A 17522-nucleotide genomic window follows, 5' to 3' on the forward strand; every position below is an offset into this window, starting at 1 on the left:
TCTCAGTGTGGTACGGCAGCTGCCCTGTCGCTGACCACAAGGATGGTGAGGACAGCCAAGAAGATGACCACATCTGTACCCGTTCCACTGCCTCTAGAGAGCCACCATCATCACCACAAACACCAGACCCCACCCACACTAACCGTTCTCCCTTCTACAGTCTGGCAAGCAAGACTACCCAAGACTATCAGACTCAGTAAGACATTAGTCATAATAATGAGATATTAGACAATGAGTTGATATTAAGTCCATAACGAGCCATTAATTCATAATAATAATGATATTGTCATAATTACTTGTATATATTTTATTATACAGCGTTTTATTGAATATTTGAGTGAAAGATAAAAAATCACTAGAACGTTGTTTTTTAACATCTAAGTTCATATTAAAGACTTTGAAGTCACCGCATGTTTTTGAATTGTGATGTTTTTCCGACAGCACGTGAAGCAGCCACGAATAGACCCGAAGTTCACGGCGCATGCGCACTCATCACTCCTCCGAAGAGGAAGACATGGCGGCGTCCCTGATCTGCGGCCGTCTGACGGCCACCCTCAGAAACTCCTCCGGCAGAAGCTCCCTCAGCTCCGCGGCCAGGGTGAGTGTGAGTCCGGGGAGGAGCGTGGGGAGGTTCCGGCGGGGACGGCAGGGGTCCGCGGCTCCTCTAACGGCCGCGGTGACAGAGAAAACGGCCGCTTCATGTTTGACTTTCATTGACGTTTCGATTGTTTTGGCTAACGTGCTAAGTAGCAACTAGTTTTAGCCCGGGAGGACAGACACTGTGTCCCGCTGACAGACTCTCTGACCCCGCGAGACAGAGCCGAGGCTCCGGCAGCTGCAGCCGCACCTGTCTCTCACTGTCCCGAGGCCGGGGACAGAGGACGCTCGTCTCCACCAGCGTGGGTTTGAAGCTGCTGCTCATTAGAGACAAAATAATCCACGACTTTATTACATATCGCGGTAAAAACACTAGATAATAGTGAATGAGTCATGATTAATGTTTCACTGAGTGATTTAGTAATCCCGATAAAGTCACCAACATACAGTCCCAGTCATTTATTGTGAGGTGCCACAAGGGGGAGCTGCATCACCCCAGGATTTTTTTTTATTTTTTTTTTATTTGGATCTTCATGTTTTTAAAACATGTCATTATTACGTCATGTTATGTTAAATTGTCAGTTGCTTTAATCTGTGAAGGGTTGATCTATAATCTCTGTGAAGTGTAATCTATTATCTCTGAAGTATAACCTATAGTTTCTGTGAAGTATAATCTATAACCTATGAAGTATAATCAATCTCTGAAGTATATTCTATAATATCTGTTAAATATAATCTATTATCTCACAGATTGATGTTGAATGATAAGAACGCCCCCTGTGTTACACTCTGGGAATCACAACTCCTCCCCTCTCGTCCTGCAGGTGCTGGGCGGATGTTCGGCTCTGCTGGGAGGCCACGCCTCCTCGCCGCTGCAGCAGCAGCAGAGGAACCTGTCTCTCCACGAGTACCTGAGCATCGGCCTCCTGAAGGAGGCGGGGATTTCTGTTCCTGAAGGGAAAGTGGCCACGTCTGCAGAGGAGGCGTACACTGTGGCTAAGGAGATCGGTGAGTCACCACACAGCGTCCGATCACACAGCGTCCGATCACAGCGTCCGATCACCCGGCGTCGATCACCGCGGCGTCCGATCCACGCGGCGTCCGATCACCGCGGCGATCGATCACCGCGGCGTCCGATCCTGGCGTCATTTTCAGCGTCCGATCACTGGCGTCCGATCACAGCGTCCGATCACTGGCGATCCGATCTGGCGATCGATCACACAGCGTCCGATCACACAGCGTCCGATCACCTGGCGTCGATCCTGGCGTCCGATCACACAGTGTCCGATCTGGCGTCCGTCCACAGCGTCGATCACAGCGTCGATCACACCAGTGTCCGATCACAGTGTCCGATCACTGGCGTCCGATCACGTCCGATCACGGTGTCCGATCACATCGTCCGATCACAGCGTCCGATCACACAGCGTCTGATCACAGCGTCCACAATCTGGCGTCCGATCTGGCGTCCGATCACACAGCGATCGATCACAGCGTCCGATCACAGCGTCCGATCATGGCGATCCGATCACTGGCGTCCGATCACACAGTGTCCGTCACGCATCCGATCACACGGCGTCCACTGGCGTCCGATCACAGTGTCGATCCGCACAGCGTCCGATCACAGCGTCCGATCACAGTGTCCGATCACAGCGTCCGATCACACATCGTCCGATCACAGCGTCCGATCACACATCGTCCGATCACAGCGTCCGATCACAGTGTCGTATCTGAGACTGAACCTGTGTGACTGTGACTGTGCATGTGTGTGTCCTATCACAGCGTCTAATCACAGCGATCATGTGACGTACACAAAGACGTGATCATGTGACAACGTAGACAGACGCGATCATGTGACGACGTAGATAAAGACGCGATCATGTGACGACGTAGATAAAGACACGATCATGTGGCATTAGATAAGATAGCGATCGTAATGACGGCGTGAAAGATAAAGGCAGCGATCATGTGACTTAGATAAAGGCGATCATGTGACGTAGATAAAGACGCGATCATGTGACGTAGAGATCAGAACTGTTCCTTTAACAGTTGTGCTGGTTTTGGACTGAAGGTCACAGTTGTGTGTGTGTGTGTGTGTGTAGTTTATAAATAGCTGAAGGTTGTTCAGTGTGTAGAAGTGGGCGTGTCTTCAGTGGTGTCCAGCCTGAACCTTCTCTTCTTCATGATGTCACATGACTAAATGCTGCCATGTCATTGGCTGATGAGGTCAGTTGTCTTGTTTTTAAACATTGTTGTTGTTGTTGTTGTTGTTGTGTCTCAGGTTCGAAGGATCTGGTGGTTAAAGCTCAGGTTCTGGCCGGCGGCAGGGGAAAGGGGACGTTTGAGGGCGGGCTGAAGGGCGGAGTCAGGATTGTCTACTCGTAAGTAAATTCAGGAGATGAGGCGACACTGTTAGCTCTGTTCTGTCTTTGCTCCGTCTTTACTCCGTCACTCAAGTGTGAAGTAAACTCCTCCTCTTCCTGTCCAGGCCTGAGGAGGCGCAAGAGATTTCCTCTCAGATGATTGGCAGGAAGCTCTACACCAAACAGACGGGGGAGGCGGGGCGTATCTGCAACCAGGTGTTTATCTGTGAGCGCAGGTATCCACGCCGAGAGTATTACTTTGCTATTACTATGGAGAGATCGTTCCAGGTGAGACACACCCACACACACACAGAGACACACACAGACCCACACACACACAGAGACACACACAGACCCACAGAATAATTGACAGTGTCATGTGACCACACCCTCCTGCAGGGCCCTGTTTTGATTGGCAGCTCTCAGGGGGGCGTGAACATTGAAGACGTGGCGGCAGAAAATCCCGACGCCATCGTGAAGGAGCCCATCGACATCGTGACGGGAATAAAGCTGGAGCAGGCGGTGAAGGTAAGCCCCGCCTCCTCTGTGTCGGTCCCTGCTGCAGACGTGTGTGATAAACCACTCGCTCTCCCACACCAAAGTCCACAGAGGAAATCAGCACAGGTTAGGCCACGCTCCCAAAACTGACATGTGATGTCATTTCCTGTAGGTGGCTCAGAAGATGGGCTTCCCACCAGCACTGGTGAACGAGGCGGCGGAAAACATGGTGAAGATTTACAACCTCTTCATCAAGTATGACGCCGCCATGGTGGAGATTAACCCTATGGTGGAGGACTCGTCTGGCATCGGTATACACACACACACACAGACACACACATACACACACACAGACAGACAGACAGACTTGTGTGTTTTTGTTCTTCTGCAGGGACGAGAGTGGACGATGCTAAAGCTCTGATCGCAGCAAGTCCACTGAAGATCCTGGCCTGTGACGACCTGGACGAAGCTGCTAAGATGGTACACACACACACATGCTGCCTTTTATGCACACACAGAACACCTGTGCACACAGAGACACACATGCACACACAGAGACACACATGCACACACAGTACACATGCATACACAGAGACACCCATGCACACAGAGACACCATGCACACACATGCACACACAGAGACACACATGCACACACAGAGACACACACATGCACAGAGACACCCATGCACACACACACACACACACAGGAACACACGCAGCGTGCGCCTGGGGCTCACGTGCACACACATGCACACACAGGAACACATGCACTGGCTGGCCTGGAGCAGACACACACACACGCACACACATACAGACACGCATGCACAGAAACAGACAACACACAGACACACACACACACACCTCAACTAACCCTTTAATTTTGAGATCTGTTTTACATAAATCTATAAGTTCTTCACAAGAAAAACTTTTCTGCTCCTGCTCCTGCTCCTGCTCCTGCTGCTCCTGCTCCTGCTCCTGCTCCTGCTGCTCCTGCTCCTGCTGCTGCTGCTGCTGCTCCTGCTGCTGCAGGTTGTGAAGCTGTCTGAGATCGTGTCCCTGGCTAAAGAAGCTCAGGTGGACATCACCTTCCAGTTGCCCATCTAACAGAACCTGGACCTTCATCATCATCATCATCATCATCACTCCATCTGAGAGGACTCTCTGAGGCACGACGGCACCATCACTCCTGTTTCCTGTTTCCTGTTTCCTTTAAGTGTTGCACATGAGTTGATACGCACAAATACACACACACACACACACACACACACGCGCGCGTCTGTTTCTTGGTACTTGTCGGGACTTTGAGTAAAAAAAAAGAATCAGAACAGATGAAGCTGTGACATCATCATTAATCACACACACACGTGTGTAGCATTAGCATTAGCATCTCTGAACATGAATGTCAATAAAAACATGACTCGTCACATGACCGATCCATAAAGATGAATGAGTGAGTGTGTTTAAAGATGGCCGCCATGGTTCCTCCTCCTCCTTCTCCCTCTGTGCAAACATAAAACCACAGCTGCTCATATTCATGCGCCGCCATCTTGTTCCGGTGACATCACCGCAATACTGTCGTCCCGCCCACACACCCACAGCCAGCCAATCAGGGCTCAGTTTATCTTTTTAAATAAAAGAATGTTTGTCCTCATTTCTGCTGTCCAGGCCACAACCCCTGACCTCTGACCCACAGTAGCATGTGTTTCAGTTAAACTGCTCTCAGTTAATCTGGTCTTAGTTAAACTGATAACAGTTAATCTGGTCTCCAACTGGCCACAATTAATCTGGTCTCAATCTGGTCACAGTTAAACTGTGAGTGTGCGTCAGCGTTGTGTGTCTGCGTCGTGCCTCAGAAACAGTGGAATAACAGTGTTGTGAGTTCTTTGTAAATAACCAAACACATTTTGTGGCTCTGAAATATTTATGCTCCTCGTGGAGAACGACGACAAAAGACAAAGTAAATAAATACAGAGAAACTGATACAGTGTGTTTTTATTACATTTCTGAGAATGATTTAATAATTCATGCTTTCAACCATTCAATTATTAATGAGACGTTTTTAAAAAATATGACAGTGTTAAGATTTAAAAATGATGTTTATAAAACTGATCACAGAAAGTTGTCTTTTTATTTAGAGAACTGGAGTTGCACTATAGTGCAGGTGCACTTAAACCCCCTTTTATTTTGAAAACAGGTTTTGAGTTTCAGGGTGGATGAACAGAAACTTGTTTTGACAGAAACAGAAAATCTGACTTAATCTGAAAAGTAGCATGTTTTAGTCTGGGCAGGCACAGGCTTTTATTTTAAAAACTAGGGTTGTATATTAGTCTGGAGAAATAGAAAATCTGACTTTTATTTTGAAAAGCAGCACGTTTTAGGGTGGACAGAGAGACATTTTTATTTTGAAAACGGGTTGTATTTAATTCTCAACGCTCCAAGAAGAGTCGGATGTTCGTTTCGCAGCCGCAGGTGGCGCTGTGTTAGCGGTCACCCTTTGAACTGCAGCTGAAGAAATAACACGGAGAAGAAAAGACGTCCTGCTTCCGGTTCTGACAGAACTAGCTACTAGTTAGTTAGCAGCTGACTGGACGGCTAACAGCGGCGGAGGAGATGGACGGTGAGGGTGAGTTGGGGGGGGGCAGAGGGTGAGGGTGAGGGCGGTGACAGAGTGAAGTCTCGCTGCGCACAGCAGCTGACACACACGCTAACCTGCTAGCTAAGCTAATGAAGTTAGCCGCTGCTTCATTATAAATGCGTTTTTATTCAAATATTTATATATTACTGTGTGTGTCATTGTCCTTCACGTCGGTTCAGACAATGTAAACAAACAGAAGTAAACGAGTGAGTCACAGATTTTCAAAATAAAACAGTTTTATTTTCAAAGGTGATCGCTCACTGATCACAGTGATCGTCGCTCACTGATCACAGTGATCGTCGCTCACTGATCACAGTGATCGTCGCTCACTGATCACAGTGATCGTCGCTCACTGATCACAGTGATCGTCGCTCACTTCACTGATCACAGTGATCGTCGCTCACTGATCACAGTGATCGTCGCTCACTTCACTGATCACAGTGATCGTCGCTCACTGATCACAGTGATCGTCGCTCACTGATCACAGTGATCGTCGCTCACTTCACTGATCACAGTGATCGTCGCTCACTGATCACAGTGATCGTCGCTGATCACTTCACTGATCACAGTGATCGTCGCTGATCACAGTGATCGTCGCTCACTGATCACAGTGATCGTCGCTCACTGATCACAGTGATCGTCGCTCACTGATCACAGTGATCGTCGCTCACTTCACTGATCACAGTGATCGTCGCTCACTTCACTGATCACAGTGATCGTCGCTCACTGATCACAGTGATCGTCGCTCACTGATCACAGTGATCGTCGCTCACTTCACTGATCACAGTGATCGTCGCTCACTTCACTGATCACAGTGATCGTCGCTCACTTCACTGATCACAGTGATCATCGCTCACTGATCACAGTGATCGTCGCTCACTGATCACAGTGATCGTCGCTCACTGATCACAGTGATCGTCGCTCACTGATCACAGTGATCGTCGCTCACTTCACTGATCACAGTGATCGTCGCTCACTGATCACAGTGATCGTCGCTCACTTCACTGATCACAGTGATCGTCGCTCACTTCACTGATCACAGTGATCGTCGCTCACTGATCACAGTGATCGTCGCTCACTGATCACAGTGATCGTCGCTCACTTCACTGATCACAGTGATCGTCGCTCACTTCACTGATCACAGTGATCGTTGCTCACTGTTCTCAGTGATCGTCGCTCACTGATCTTTTCAGATTATTGTTACTTTTTCACACGTTCACTTCTTGACCAGTAGGGGGCAGCCATCTTTAAGTGTAGACGTTAGGAGTGGTACTGCACGACAGAGGGCGCTAACATCACTGCACCCTGCTGGTGAAAGGGTGAACTACAGCTGTGTGTTTGTTGTCGGTGACTGTTTGTGTCTCTTGTGTCTCCTGCAGACGTCCAGCAGCTGCTGCTGATGAAACAAGAAGTTCCCTCTGAGCAGCAGCAGCAGCAGCAGCAGCAGCAGTGCCACTCCGGTGTGGACCAGGAGGAGGCGCCAGAGCGCCCCCACATCAAAGAGGAAGAGGAGGAAGTGAGCATCAAACACGAGGAGGAGGCGGAGATCATCACTGTGACTGTGAAGAGCGAAGAAGATGAAGAGAAACCTGAGTCCTCACAGCTTCATCATCACAGTCTCACTGAGGACAACACAGACCACTGTGGACCACCAGAACCAGAACCAGCCAGCAACTCGGGTCCAAATGGTCCTGAGTGCCAGACTGAAGACTCTTCCGAGACTGAGGACAGTGACGATGACGGGAAGGAGACGAGTGAAGCGTCAGGTTTAAAAGCAGTAACGGGAAACAACGGAGAGAACGGGTTCAGCTGCTCTGAGTGCGGGAAAGGATTCAGCAACAAGAAGAACCTGAGGAAACACGAGAAGATTCACACGGGAGAGAAACTGTGCATCTGTTCAGAATGTGGTTTAAGATTCATCTACGAGTCCAGTCTGAAGAGACACGTGAGGATTCACACGGGAGAGAAGCCGTACCGCTGCGCCGAGTGCGGCCAAGGCTTCGTGTACAAATATAATCTGCTGTCGCACATGTCGTCGCATTCAGGAGAGAAACCGTTCACCTGCTGCGAGTGTGGGAAAGGATTCATGCAGAAGGTCGATCTGACTTCACACGAGAAGAGCCACTTAGGAGAGAAACCGTTCTGCTGCTCCGAGTGCGGGAAGTGTTTTGTCAGGAAGAGACATCTGAGGTCACATGAGAAGATCCACACGGGAGAGAGGCCGTTCACCTGCTGCGAGTGTGGGAAAGGATTCGATGATTTTTGGTGCGACTACTAAACTATGACATTTTGTCACATTTTGGACTTATACTAAACTGTGACTTTTTTGTCACATTTTGGACGACATACTAAACTATGACATTTTTGTCACATTTTGACGACATACTAAACTATGACTTTTTTGTCACATTTCGGACGACATACTAAACTGTGACTTTTTTGTCACATTTCGGACGACATACTAAACTGTGACTTTTTTGTCACATTTTGGTCGACATACTAAACTTCTAAACTAAAGTCTTATTTGATTTGAAATGAAAAGAATGGATCGGATGCTTTAACATTGTTTCTGTTTTTCACTGATGTTGAAAAATCATCATTGGAATATTAGGAGTTAAAATGGTTTAAATAAATAATAAACCATTAAAAATATCAGAATCAAGAAAAGATTAAACATTGTCTGAGAAAATATACAAAATCACAACTATAAAAATGTGGATTCAATTAAAACTGAGAAGCTTTTGTTTGTTTAAAATATTTCCTCAAAACTGTTCATTAATACTTCACATGTTTTTTTTAGTCCTGTTCATAAACTGCATCAGTGTTTCTGAGAATGGTTACTCTGCCCCCCAGTGGCCACAGACAATAGCCGCAACAATTCTACACTGAAGGTTTTTAGAAGAAAAAGGTTCATTAATGTATTTTATAAATTCATATACATACAAATGTTTTTATTTATTCTTTTTGTTATTATTATAATAAAAGTAATAAAATGTCATAATAAAAGAAAAGTCACATAAAAACATAATAATCAGTAAAATATTATTGTGTGAATAAAAGTTCTTTGTTGTTTTGTTGAGTTTGAAGTTTAAAAAAGTTTCAGGTTCAGAGATGATGATGTTTATGACTTTATAATAAATAAATAAACACAAACACAGTGATGTTGTGCTGTTTCATGCTTTATTAAATCAATCATTGGAGAAAAACTCGAGGAGGCTGCAAAAATATTCAACGCTACAACTCTAACTTCAATCAAACCAAAACGCTGCGGGGCGACTCACCAGACCACGCCTCCTTCTAACGCAGCACAGGCTTGTTCTCTGGCTGCAGCTCCTCTGCTCTGCGGCGCCCCCTGTCCGACAGGTGAACTTCTCTACAAACTAACACACAAACACACTGCAGCCTCCGGGAGGAAGCTCCGCCCCTGCCAACGAGCGCACAACGGACTCCACTTTTTTTCTTTATTTTCTTCTTCACGTGATTGTCAGGTGGGTGTTATGAGGGCGGAGCCAGAGCGAGCGGTTGTTGGCCAGAGGCGGAGCACAAAACAAAAGAAAAAGAAACATCGGCGCTCAGGGAGTGCAGGCCGCTCGCACTGTGAGCAGGTCGTGAAAACGGCGGTTCTGACATCATCAGTCGCAGCATGAGGTCCAGTCGTGCTGCTTACACGAGGGTAAAGGCAAACAGCACTCAGGACCTCAAGCTCTGGTTTCTATCGCGTCTCTGATCGAGGAAACATCGGCAGGGAGCCTCTCTACCTGCCGAGGCAATCTTAGACTTCAACGTATCGTTGAGGCACAGAGTTTAGTTTCTTGGTTGGACAGGGTATTCGTTCCTCGTGGAACTTTCTCCTGTTAAACCACATTCAGTTTCATTCTGTTTCAGTTCATATTATTGTCATAAATAACAATGCATACATTTCCCATAACCGTTCAATTCGGCTATATACATTATGTACATGTCAAAGAAAAATGGATCATCACCTAAGTCATATTTATCCAATATGGCACATTTTATAACAACGTTAGACTTGAGTCTAGTTTGGCATAAATTAATGTCACGTTTGGTAAAAAAATAGTTCATATTTACAAGAAGAGAAATGGAGATTCTTTATCATGTCGGTGCTTTTTGCTGAAGTTATAAATAAACATAGACATGGAAGAAGAGGAAAAGGGGAAGATGAGTTTTTTTGGTTTTTCTACACCGATCGAATGCTAATGTGAACGCTCGCTGAGTCGGATCCGAGCTCGTTGGACAGTCTGAGGGTATAAGTTCCTGCGTCTTCCTCTCTGACGCCGGTGATGATGAGGGTGGTCAAATCCTCCGAGGTCTCTATGTGGAAACGTCCACCAGCGGTCACCTCGATGGTTTTGCCACCGCGGGACCACTCGATTTTCTTGGCGTCACCAGAGAAGGCACAGGACAGAGTCAGGACTTTGCCCACCTCCATGCTGATGTCCTCCGGCAGAGCCTCGATCCTGGGAGCACAACCTGGAAACCACAGCAGGAACAGAATCACGTTTACATTCAAGAAGAAAAAGAAAACCAGCTTCCTTTGCTAAGTGAATTGTACGAGATATTTGAAACTGTTTCAAGGAACCTGCAGAAAACAGGAAGGAACTTTCTCAGTCAAAACATGGCTGAAAAAAATGGTTTTAAGACTTGTGTCATAAAATCTCCGTCAGTTTAAGTCTCTACAATATCTATGTCACATGTTCATGTCTTTATCTCACTTTTAGACAGACTTTTCCAACAGGAAACTGAAGTTTGTAAACCACTCACTCTCCCACACCAAACCCCATAGAGAAAATCAGTGATTTTAGCTGCGGGGACACAGGATGCTGCTAGTCCTCTGCTGCCTCATGTGGTCACTTCAGTCACTGAGGTTAATCTGAACGTTGGATTTCAAACACTGAAGTGACAAAATCAGACATTTGAACTTAATGGAGGCAGCAGTGTGTGTGTGTGTGATGTTAAAATGACTGATTTTCTCTATGGGCTTTGGTGTGGGAGAGTGAGTGGTTTACAAACTTCAGTTTCCTGAAACTTAAGCTGATGCAGGTTTTAGTGGCTGAGTCTGGCGGTCATGTTTTCACTGAGAGTGAGCTGGCTGAGTTCTCAGCAGCAGGGGGCACTCACAGGAACATGTCCTCTTACCAATCGCTCTGAATGAAGATCCCATCTCAGTGAGGCTGCTAGAGCTCATTGCATATGACTCAGATGCCAGTGAAGACGAGCTGGACATGGACATGGTCTCAAGCTTCATCTCGGCCGCCATGCTGCTGAAGGCACTGGACTCCATCATGGATGACATCATCGCCTGCTGGGAGGAGGATGAAAAGGAGGAGGAAGACTCCTCCATGGTGCGGACTTCTTTCCTCATCATCATGGACGAGCTTGTGGATGATGATGATTCTTTGTGACTCATCATCATTGATCCTGTTCAGGGTCAAGATGGAGATGATAAATGGACAAATCCTCTCCACAATGTGACATTAACGTTAGTTAAGACAGTGTAATAATGTGCTCACCTTTAAGTGCCAGTTGCTGCTCACAGTAGGCGGTGACCTTCATGCGTATGGACTGGAACACCTGTCCGGTGAAAGAGAAGGAGGATTTGGCGACTCCTCCCTCTGAGGTCATCTCACAGACGTACTCTCCCTGATCGCTGTCCATCAGATCGCGGATTAAGAGGCTGCAGGAGCCTTCAGACTGTTTCATTTCAAAGCGACTGCTCTGCGAGAGTCTCCTCCCACTAACGTACCATACCACCTCCCTGATGGTGCTCTCGCAGACACAGGACATCCTCACCGAACCCTCACAGACCTCTGCTGTTAGCTGACTGAGGATCTTGGGAGGTTTCGGAGTTGGGGATTTGACTGTGGGTGGAGACACAACCCTCTTTGGGGACATCGTTGGAGGAGGAGACTTCATCCTAGGAGGTGATTTGAGTCCCTCAGGCTCAGGGGATTTCAGGGTCCTGGGGGATTTGATCCCTGTTTTGATTCCAGCAGGTTCTGGAGACTTCAACCCTCTTAGTGTCTTGAGTCCTGTAGGCTCAGGAGATTTGATACCACGAGGAGATTTTGCCTCTTCAGGTTCAGGTGACTTGATAGTTGTCGGTGACTTAAGTCTGGGCTCTGGGGATTTTATACCCCGAGGAGACTTGACTCCCTCAGGTTCAGGAGATTTGACACCGGAAGCTGGTGATTTTATGCCAGGTGATGGAGAGGCTGCAGATGGCGCAGGGGACTTAATGCCCCTAGGGGTTTTAACTCCCTCAGGTTCAGGAGACTTCACACTCGGCTCAGGAGACTTCACACTCGGTGTGGGTGACTTTACACTCGGCTCAGGAGACTTCACACTCGGTGCGGGTGACTTCACACTCGGAGCAGGAGAAGTTACACTAGGTTCAGGTGATTTGACTGAAGGTTCAGGGGACTTCACACTGGGTTCAGGTGACTTTACACTTGGAACAGGGGAAGTTATGGAAGGAGCAGGGGATGAGGCTGAAGGCTCTGGAGACTTTACTGGTAGTTCATGGGATTTGACGGCCTTAACTTCTTCTTTAACAACTGCTCTATGAATGGTCAGAGTAAAGTGAGCCTCCTGTCTGCCTGCTGAGTTCTCTACCACCACTGTGTAACTGCCCTCATCTGACACAGTCACAGAGGAAATCTCCAAACTAGATTTGTACTGAGTGGTAGTAACCTGGACATTATGAGATGAGACAATAGTTCTGCTCTCACGCATCCATGTTACAGTGGGTGCAGGCTCTCCATCAATATCGCAGTAGAATCTGGCAGTTTCTCCCTCTGTGACTGTCACAGACTGAGGCTTGGTGAGGATTCTGGCTGGAAGGGAAGGCTTTGTTTTTTCAACAGAAACTACTTCAGCAGCAGAAACAGAAACAGCAGACACAACAGAAGCTGTCTTAACTTTAGCTTCAGCTGTGGTGTGCTTCCTGGTTAGAGAATACTGGTCTGAGGAAAAGGAGGAGTCAGATGACAGGTAATCTGCGGAGGCATATTTGACAGATGAATCGTACCTCTCAGCAGAGGAGTACCTCTCAGCTGAGGCGTATTTGAGCGAAGCATCATACCTTTCGGCAGAGGAGTACCTTTCTGAGGAGGCAGCATATCGCTCGCGTTCAACAACCTCACGTGTCTCAGTGAACTTTGACTTACTCTCCTCCACCTCAAAGTGGCTCTGGGTGGCATAACCCGCTTTGAAGTGGGTGGTATGATAGTGGTCAATTCGAGTAACGTCCGGGACATATGCTTTAGGAACTTCCTCGTCTCTGCGACGAGAGGAGAAGGTGGTGTAGGCACCTCCTGTCACATCCAGGGTGGCGTAGTCGGATGCCTCTCCCTTTGTGTTGGAGCACACACAGCGATATGTACCACTGTCCTCATCCTGGCAGTTCAGGATAGTGATGGACAAAACACCACTCATGTTGGAGAAAATGTATTTCTCGCTCCTTTCAAAGATCACAGTTCCGTTATGGAACCACTGGACTTCTGCCTCTGGCTTAGCCTGGACGTTCAGTGTGAATCTGGTGTCTTGGCCGATTGGAATGCGATGGGAGCGCATCCTGACAGTCACACGAGGAGCATGGTCAAGGCTGAAAGGTGTCTGGCTAACCACTTGGTATTTTCTTTCAGCCTTCAGAGCAGCCTTTCTGGCCTCATAGCGGGACATGATGTCAAAGCGGGCAGACCGTTCAAACCGGGAGGAGGAACGGGAAGACCTCTCAACAGATCTAATGGGACTGGGAGAGCGTGGGCGAGTCCTCTCTGGTGTGGGAGACCTCCTTTCTACAATCTGTCCCTCTACCTCCACAAGTCTGACACGTGGTTGTCTGATCAGCTCTGAAACTGGACGCATCAGCTCGATGTATGTGGGAGACAATGACCTCCTCCTTCTCATGTACTGAGAAACTGTACGTTTCTTCTTTGTCTCAGCAACTTCCACCACCTGCTTTCTGACCTCCTGCTGTCTGACTTCCTGCACCCTCTCTTCACGCTCAACATCGTCCAGACATGTACACGGACTCCTAGGAGGGGAGGCAGAAAAGCCGAGCTCCAGCTCATCCTCCAGCTTTATTCTCTCTTCCTCTGTCCTCCTTCTGGAAATGTAGTCGTCCACAGGCATCAGCAGCTCTTCATCACTCAGGTCTCCAAGAGATCTCCTCCTGGATCTGAAGGACACCTCAGACTCAAGAGAGGGTGAACGGCGTGCAGGCCTGACAGTCTCCAGATCATCCAGGCTGAGTTTTGGAATACGCCACCTTGGCCTGTACTGGTCGGTGATTCTGGGAAGGGGCATGACATAGAACTGTTCCCACCTGGACAGACGAATACGTCTCTGCCTCTTCTGCACAATCCTTTCCATTCTCTCAGGAAGCTCATACTGGACTCTCAGCTTCTTGTACCACTTCATTTCTGAGAGAGGCACAAATTGCTTGATGGCCTTGTCTTCATCCAGATCTCTGGGATCGTGAACCAAAGGCTCGGGTATCTCATATGGCATAAAGATTCTCCTCTCCTCCTCCAGCTTCTTGGTCTCAGACTTCACAACTGTGATGTCAAATTCCCCTTCCACGTTCTTGGTGCTCACTGCAGGCTTGTACAGGTCAGCAGCAAATTTAAGAGCCTCCTGTGCAGTGGGGTTGAAAGGTACCTGCTCCTCGGTTGCAGCAATTCGCTGAGCCATCTTGTTAGTCTTTTCAATTTGTTTCTGAACGTGTAGGTATTTTTCCTCCTCACTCTTATACTCTCTCCTGGTGTAGGTAAGGCGGTTGATCTTCAGTGTAGCCTGGCAGCTTGCAGAGCCAGCAGAGTTAGTTGCCGTAACCTTGTACACAGCAGCATCCTCGAGCAGAGTCTCTCTGATGTGCAGGACATGGTAATCAACATCCTGCTGAATGACAACCACCTTGGGACCAAACTCTAGGGGTTTACCATCCTTCTCCCATTTCAGATTAGGAGTTGGGACCCCAGAGACCTTGAGTTCAAAACGGACGCTATCCCCCTCATTGCACTCAACATTAGCCAGCAGGCGTTTGAACATGGGCCTCATGGTCTCCGCTGACACAGGGTGAGGTGTCACAGTGAGATGGGCTTGGCAGCTGTCGTCTCCAAACTTGTTGTGGGCCATGACAGTGTACTCAGCATCATCACTCATGTCCAGGTTGTGGATGATCAGCTGGTACAGACCCTTATCACTTGCAAACGTGTACTTTCTGTCATCCTCACCTGGTTTAATTCTCTCTCCATTCTTGAGCCATGTCACATGAGGATCTGGGTGCACAGTAATGGTGACACCAAAGCGAACATCTTCGCCAATGTAGGCAGTGGTATTGTAGAGAGGCAGGGTGAACTCAGGTGGTCGTTGTAGGAGTTTAATCCTATCAACTCTCCTCCTCAGTTTCCTGATGGTGCGGCTGACATAATACTCTCTGATGCTTCTTACTGTCTCAACAAAGAGTTCTCCATAAGCACTGTCTTCTCCATCATCACTCACCACCTTGCATCTGTACACACCATCATCACTGTCCTCGATGTCCTTCACATAGATGCTGGCAAAACCATTACTGTACGTTATCTCGTACTTGGGGCTTGGATGGAGCTGACGGTTGCCGAAATACCATGAAACCTGTGTGCTCTTGTCATAGTTGGAAATGATGCAAGTAAATTTGACATAGCCACCGACTTCAGCTGAGCCATGCATGACTGGACCAGAGCGAAGGCCATGATACTCGGTTCCGATCTTTACTTTGCCCACAGCCAGTCCTCTCTGGTTCTTGAAGGCACCACCATAGGCAACACGAGCTGCAGATACAATAGTGTCTGTCTTTTTCACAAGTGTCTGGTAGTACCTCCTGTGTCTCAGTGTCCTGATGGTCTTGTTGCTGACATGCTCAATCTTCATTCTGAGCCATGGGTGCTCCATAGCCTCATGGGCTGTCATACGCAGCTTCCTGTCCTTGACTAGAAGTCTGTCTACAAAGTCCATGGCCTCCAGGCTGATGTCCTTAAATGCTTCTCTGTCAAAGACATACTCACAGTTGGAGATGTTCTCAATCATCTTTGTAGTGGACTCTGCAGCAAATGGATTGAGGCCACTGAGCAGAATATAGGCGATAACACCAACAGACCACATATCAGTGGCAGTAGTGATTAAATCGTGGCGGTGAACCTCAGGGGCACAGTACTCAGGAGCTGAGAAGAGCATTCTGATGTTTTCTCCTGGCACCAGCAGCCTTGCCTGGCCCATCTCCATAATCTTAATGATGGTGCTTCTCCTCGTGGTATAGACGATGTTGTCTGGACGAATATCAAAGTGACCATAGTTGAGGCTGTGCAAGAATTTCAGGGCAGAACAGACTTGTCTCAGGTAACGGACAATCTCTTGCTCTGTTAGCTCAAAGTTGCTGGTTCCCAGGCGTTCAAAGATGTCAACTCCAGATATAAACTCAAAGATCAGAATAATCTCCTCCATACTTTCAAAGTATTCATGCAGGTAAATGATGTTCTTGTGCCTTGCTACATTGAGGGCCTCAATCTCCCTGAGAACCAGCTCTCGGTCGGTTCCTCTGACCTTGATGAATTTGGCCATGAAAGTCTTCTTTGTAGCAATCTCAATGCAGCGGTAGACTGCTCCAAACTGGCAGCGAGCAAGCTCCTCAGAGATGATGTATTTGGAGGACAACTCCTTCACCTTGTAGAATGGAGCTTCTCCTTTGATTATTTCTCTGGCTTCATCAACTTCCTCATCATAGTTCCTAATCACAGACTTATCTTCTTTTGTGGTGATTGGCTCTGTTGGCTGAGAAGGAGGACTCAAGCCAAACTCGTTCTCTGCAAGGACGCGGAACTGGTACTTGGCCTTTCCAAATATGTTCATGATGGTGATGCTGCAGTCAGTGGTCTGTCCAGCACGGATCCACCTGTCACCACTGGTAGGACACTTCTCAACAATGTAGTTAATGATGTCACTTCCACCATCACTGGCTGGTGGCTCCCAGGTTAGGGTGATGGAGTCCTTTGAAATGTCACTGACCACGAGTCCCTTAGGAGCTTCAGGTATGTCCACCACATTCATCTCAATTGTTTGCTTGTCTGTTCCAAACCTGTTCTTTGCAGTAATAACGTAGTAGCCAGTATCTTTCCTCTGCACCCCCTTCTGGAAGACCAGGGAGGTAAAAGATCTAGTGGTGATAACTTGGTAGTAAACAGAGTTGGACAGGATCTCCTGACCCTTCTGCCAAGTGATCGCTGGCTCAGGCTTGCCAGAGATGGGAATCTTGATTGTGATATTATCTCCACAGACAGCATGCACTGCTCCCATTCCCTGGAGCTCTTTGGGCAAGTGGATCCTAGCAGGAACTGGAAATAAAATGACAATTAGTTATACATTATAACAAAA

The 17522-nt window shown here is 47.7% G+C and overlaps 3 protein-coding genes across 3 annotated transcripts in view; 2 read left to right on the forward strand and 1 right to left on the reverse strand.

Annotated features, from left to right (window-relative positions):
- Positions 1-482: 482 nt before the first annotated feature.
- sucla2 (succinate-CoA ligase ADP-forming subunit beta) lies at positions 483-5437 on the forward strand. The gene is given in 8 exon segments (XM_044011742.1): positions 483-598; positions 1422-1605; positions 2876-2975; positions 3083-3245; positions 3357-3485; positions 3628-3806; positions 3809-3935; positions 4487-5437. Coding segments are annotated over 8 exon segments (1041 nt in total). The 5' UTR covers positions 483-514; the 3' UTR covers positions 4562-5437.
- Positions 5438-5903: 466 nt separating this feature from the next.
- On the forward strand, positions 5904-8370 carry LOC122762813 (gastrula zinc finger protein XlCGF7.1-like). Its single transcript, XM_044017985.1, has 2 exons — positions 5904-6080; positions 7472-8370. Exons 1-2 carry the CDS (start codon positions 6068-6070, stop codon positions 8368-8370), a joined length of 912 nt encoding a protein of 303 aa, XP_043873920.1. The 5' UTR covers positions 5904-6067.
- Positions 8371-9253: 883 nt separating this feature from the next.
- The window catches only part of ttn.2 (titin, tandem duplicate 2), a 174516-nt gene continuing 166247 nt past the window's right edge, over positions 9254-17522 (reverse strand). Inside the window, exons 247-249 of the mRNA XM_044053428.1 lie at positions 11624-17482; positions 11250-11531; positions 9254-10583 (exon numbers count right to left, since the gene is read on the reverse strand). Coding sequence (XP_043909363.1) covers positions 10291-10583; positions 11250-11531; positions 11624-17482 — 6434 coding nt within the window. The 3' untranslated portion in view covers positions 9254-10290. The remainder of the gene's footprint in view (positions 10584-11249; positions 11532-11623; positions 17483-17522) is intronic.

The sequence above is a fragment of the Solea senegalensis genome, linkage group LG2 (assembly GCF_019176455.1).
Source record: "Solea senegalensis isolate Sse05_10M linkage group LG2, IFAPA_SoseM_1, whole genome shotgun sequence".
NCBI classification, from domain to species: domain Eukaryota; kingdom Metazoa; phylum Chordata; class Actinopteri; order Pleuronectiformes; family Soleidae; genus Solea; species Solea senegalensis.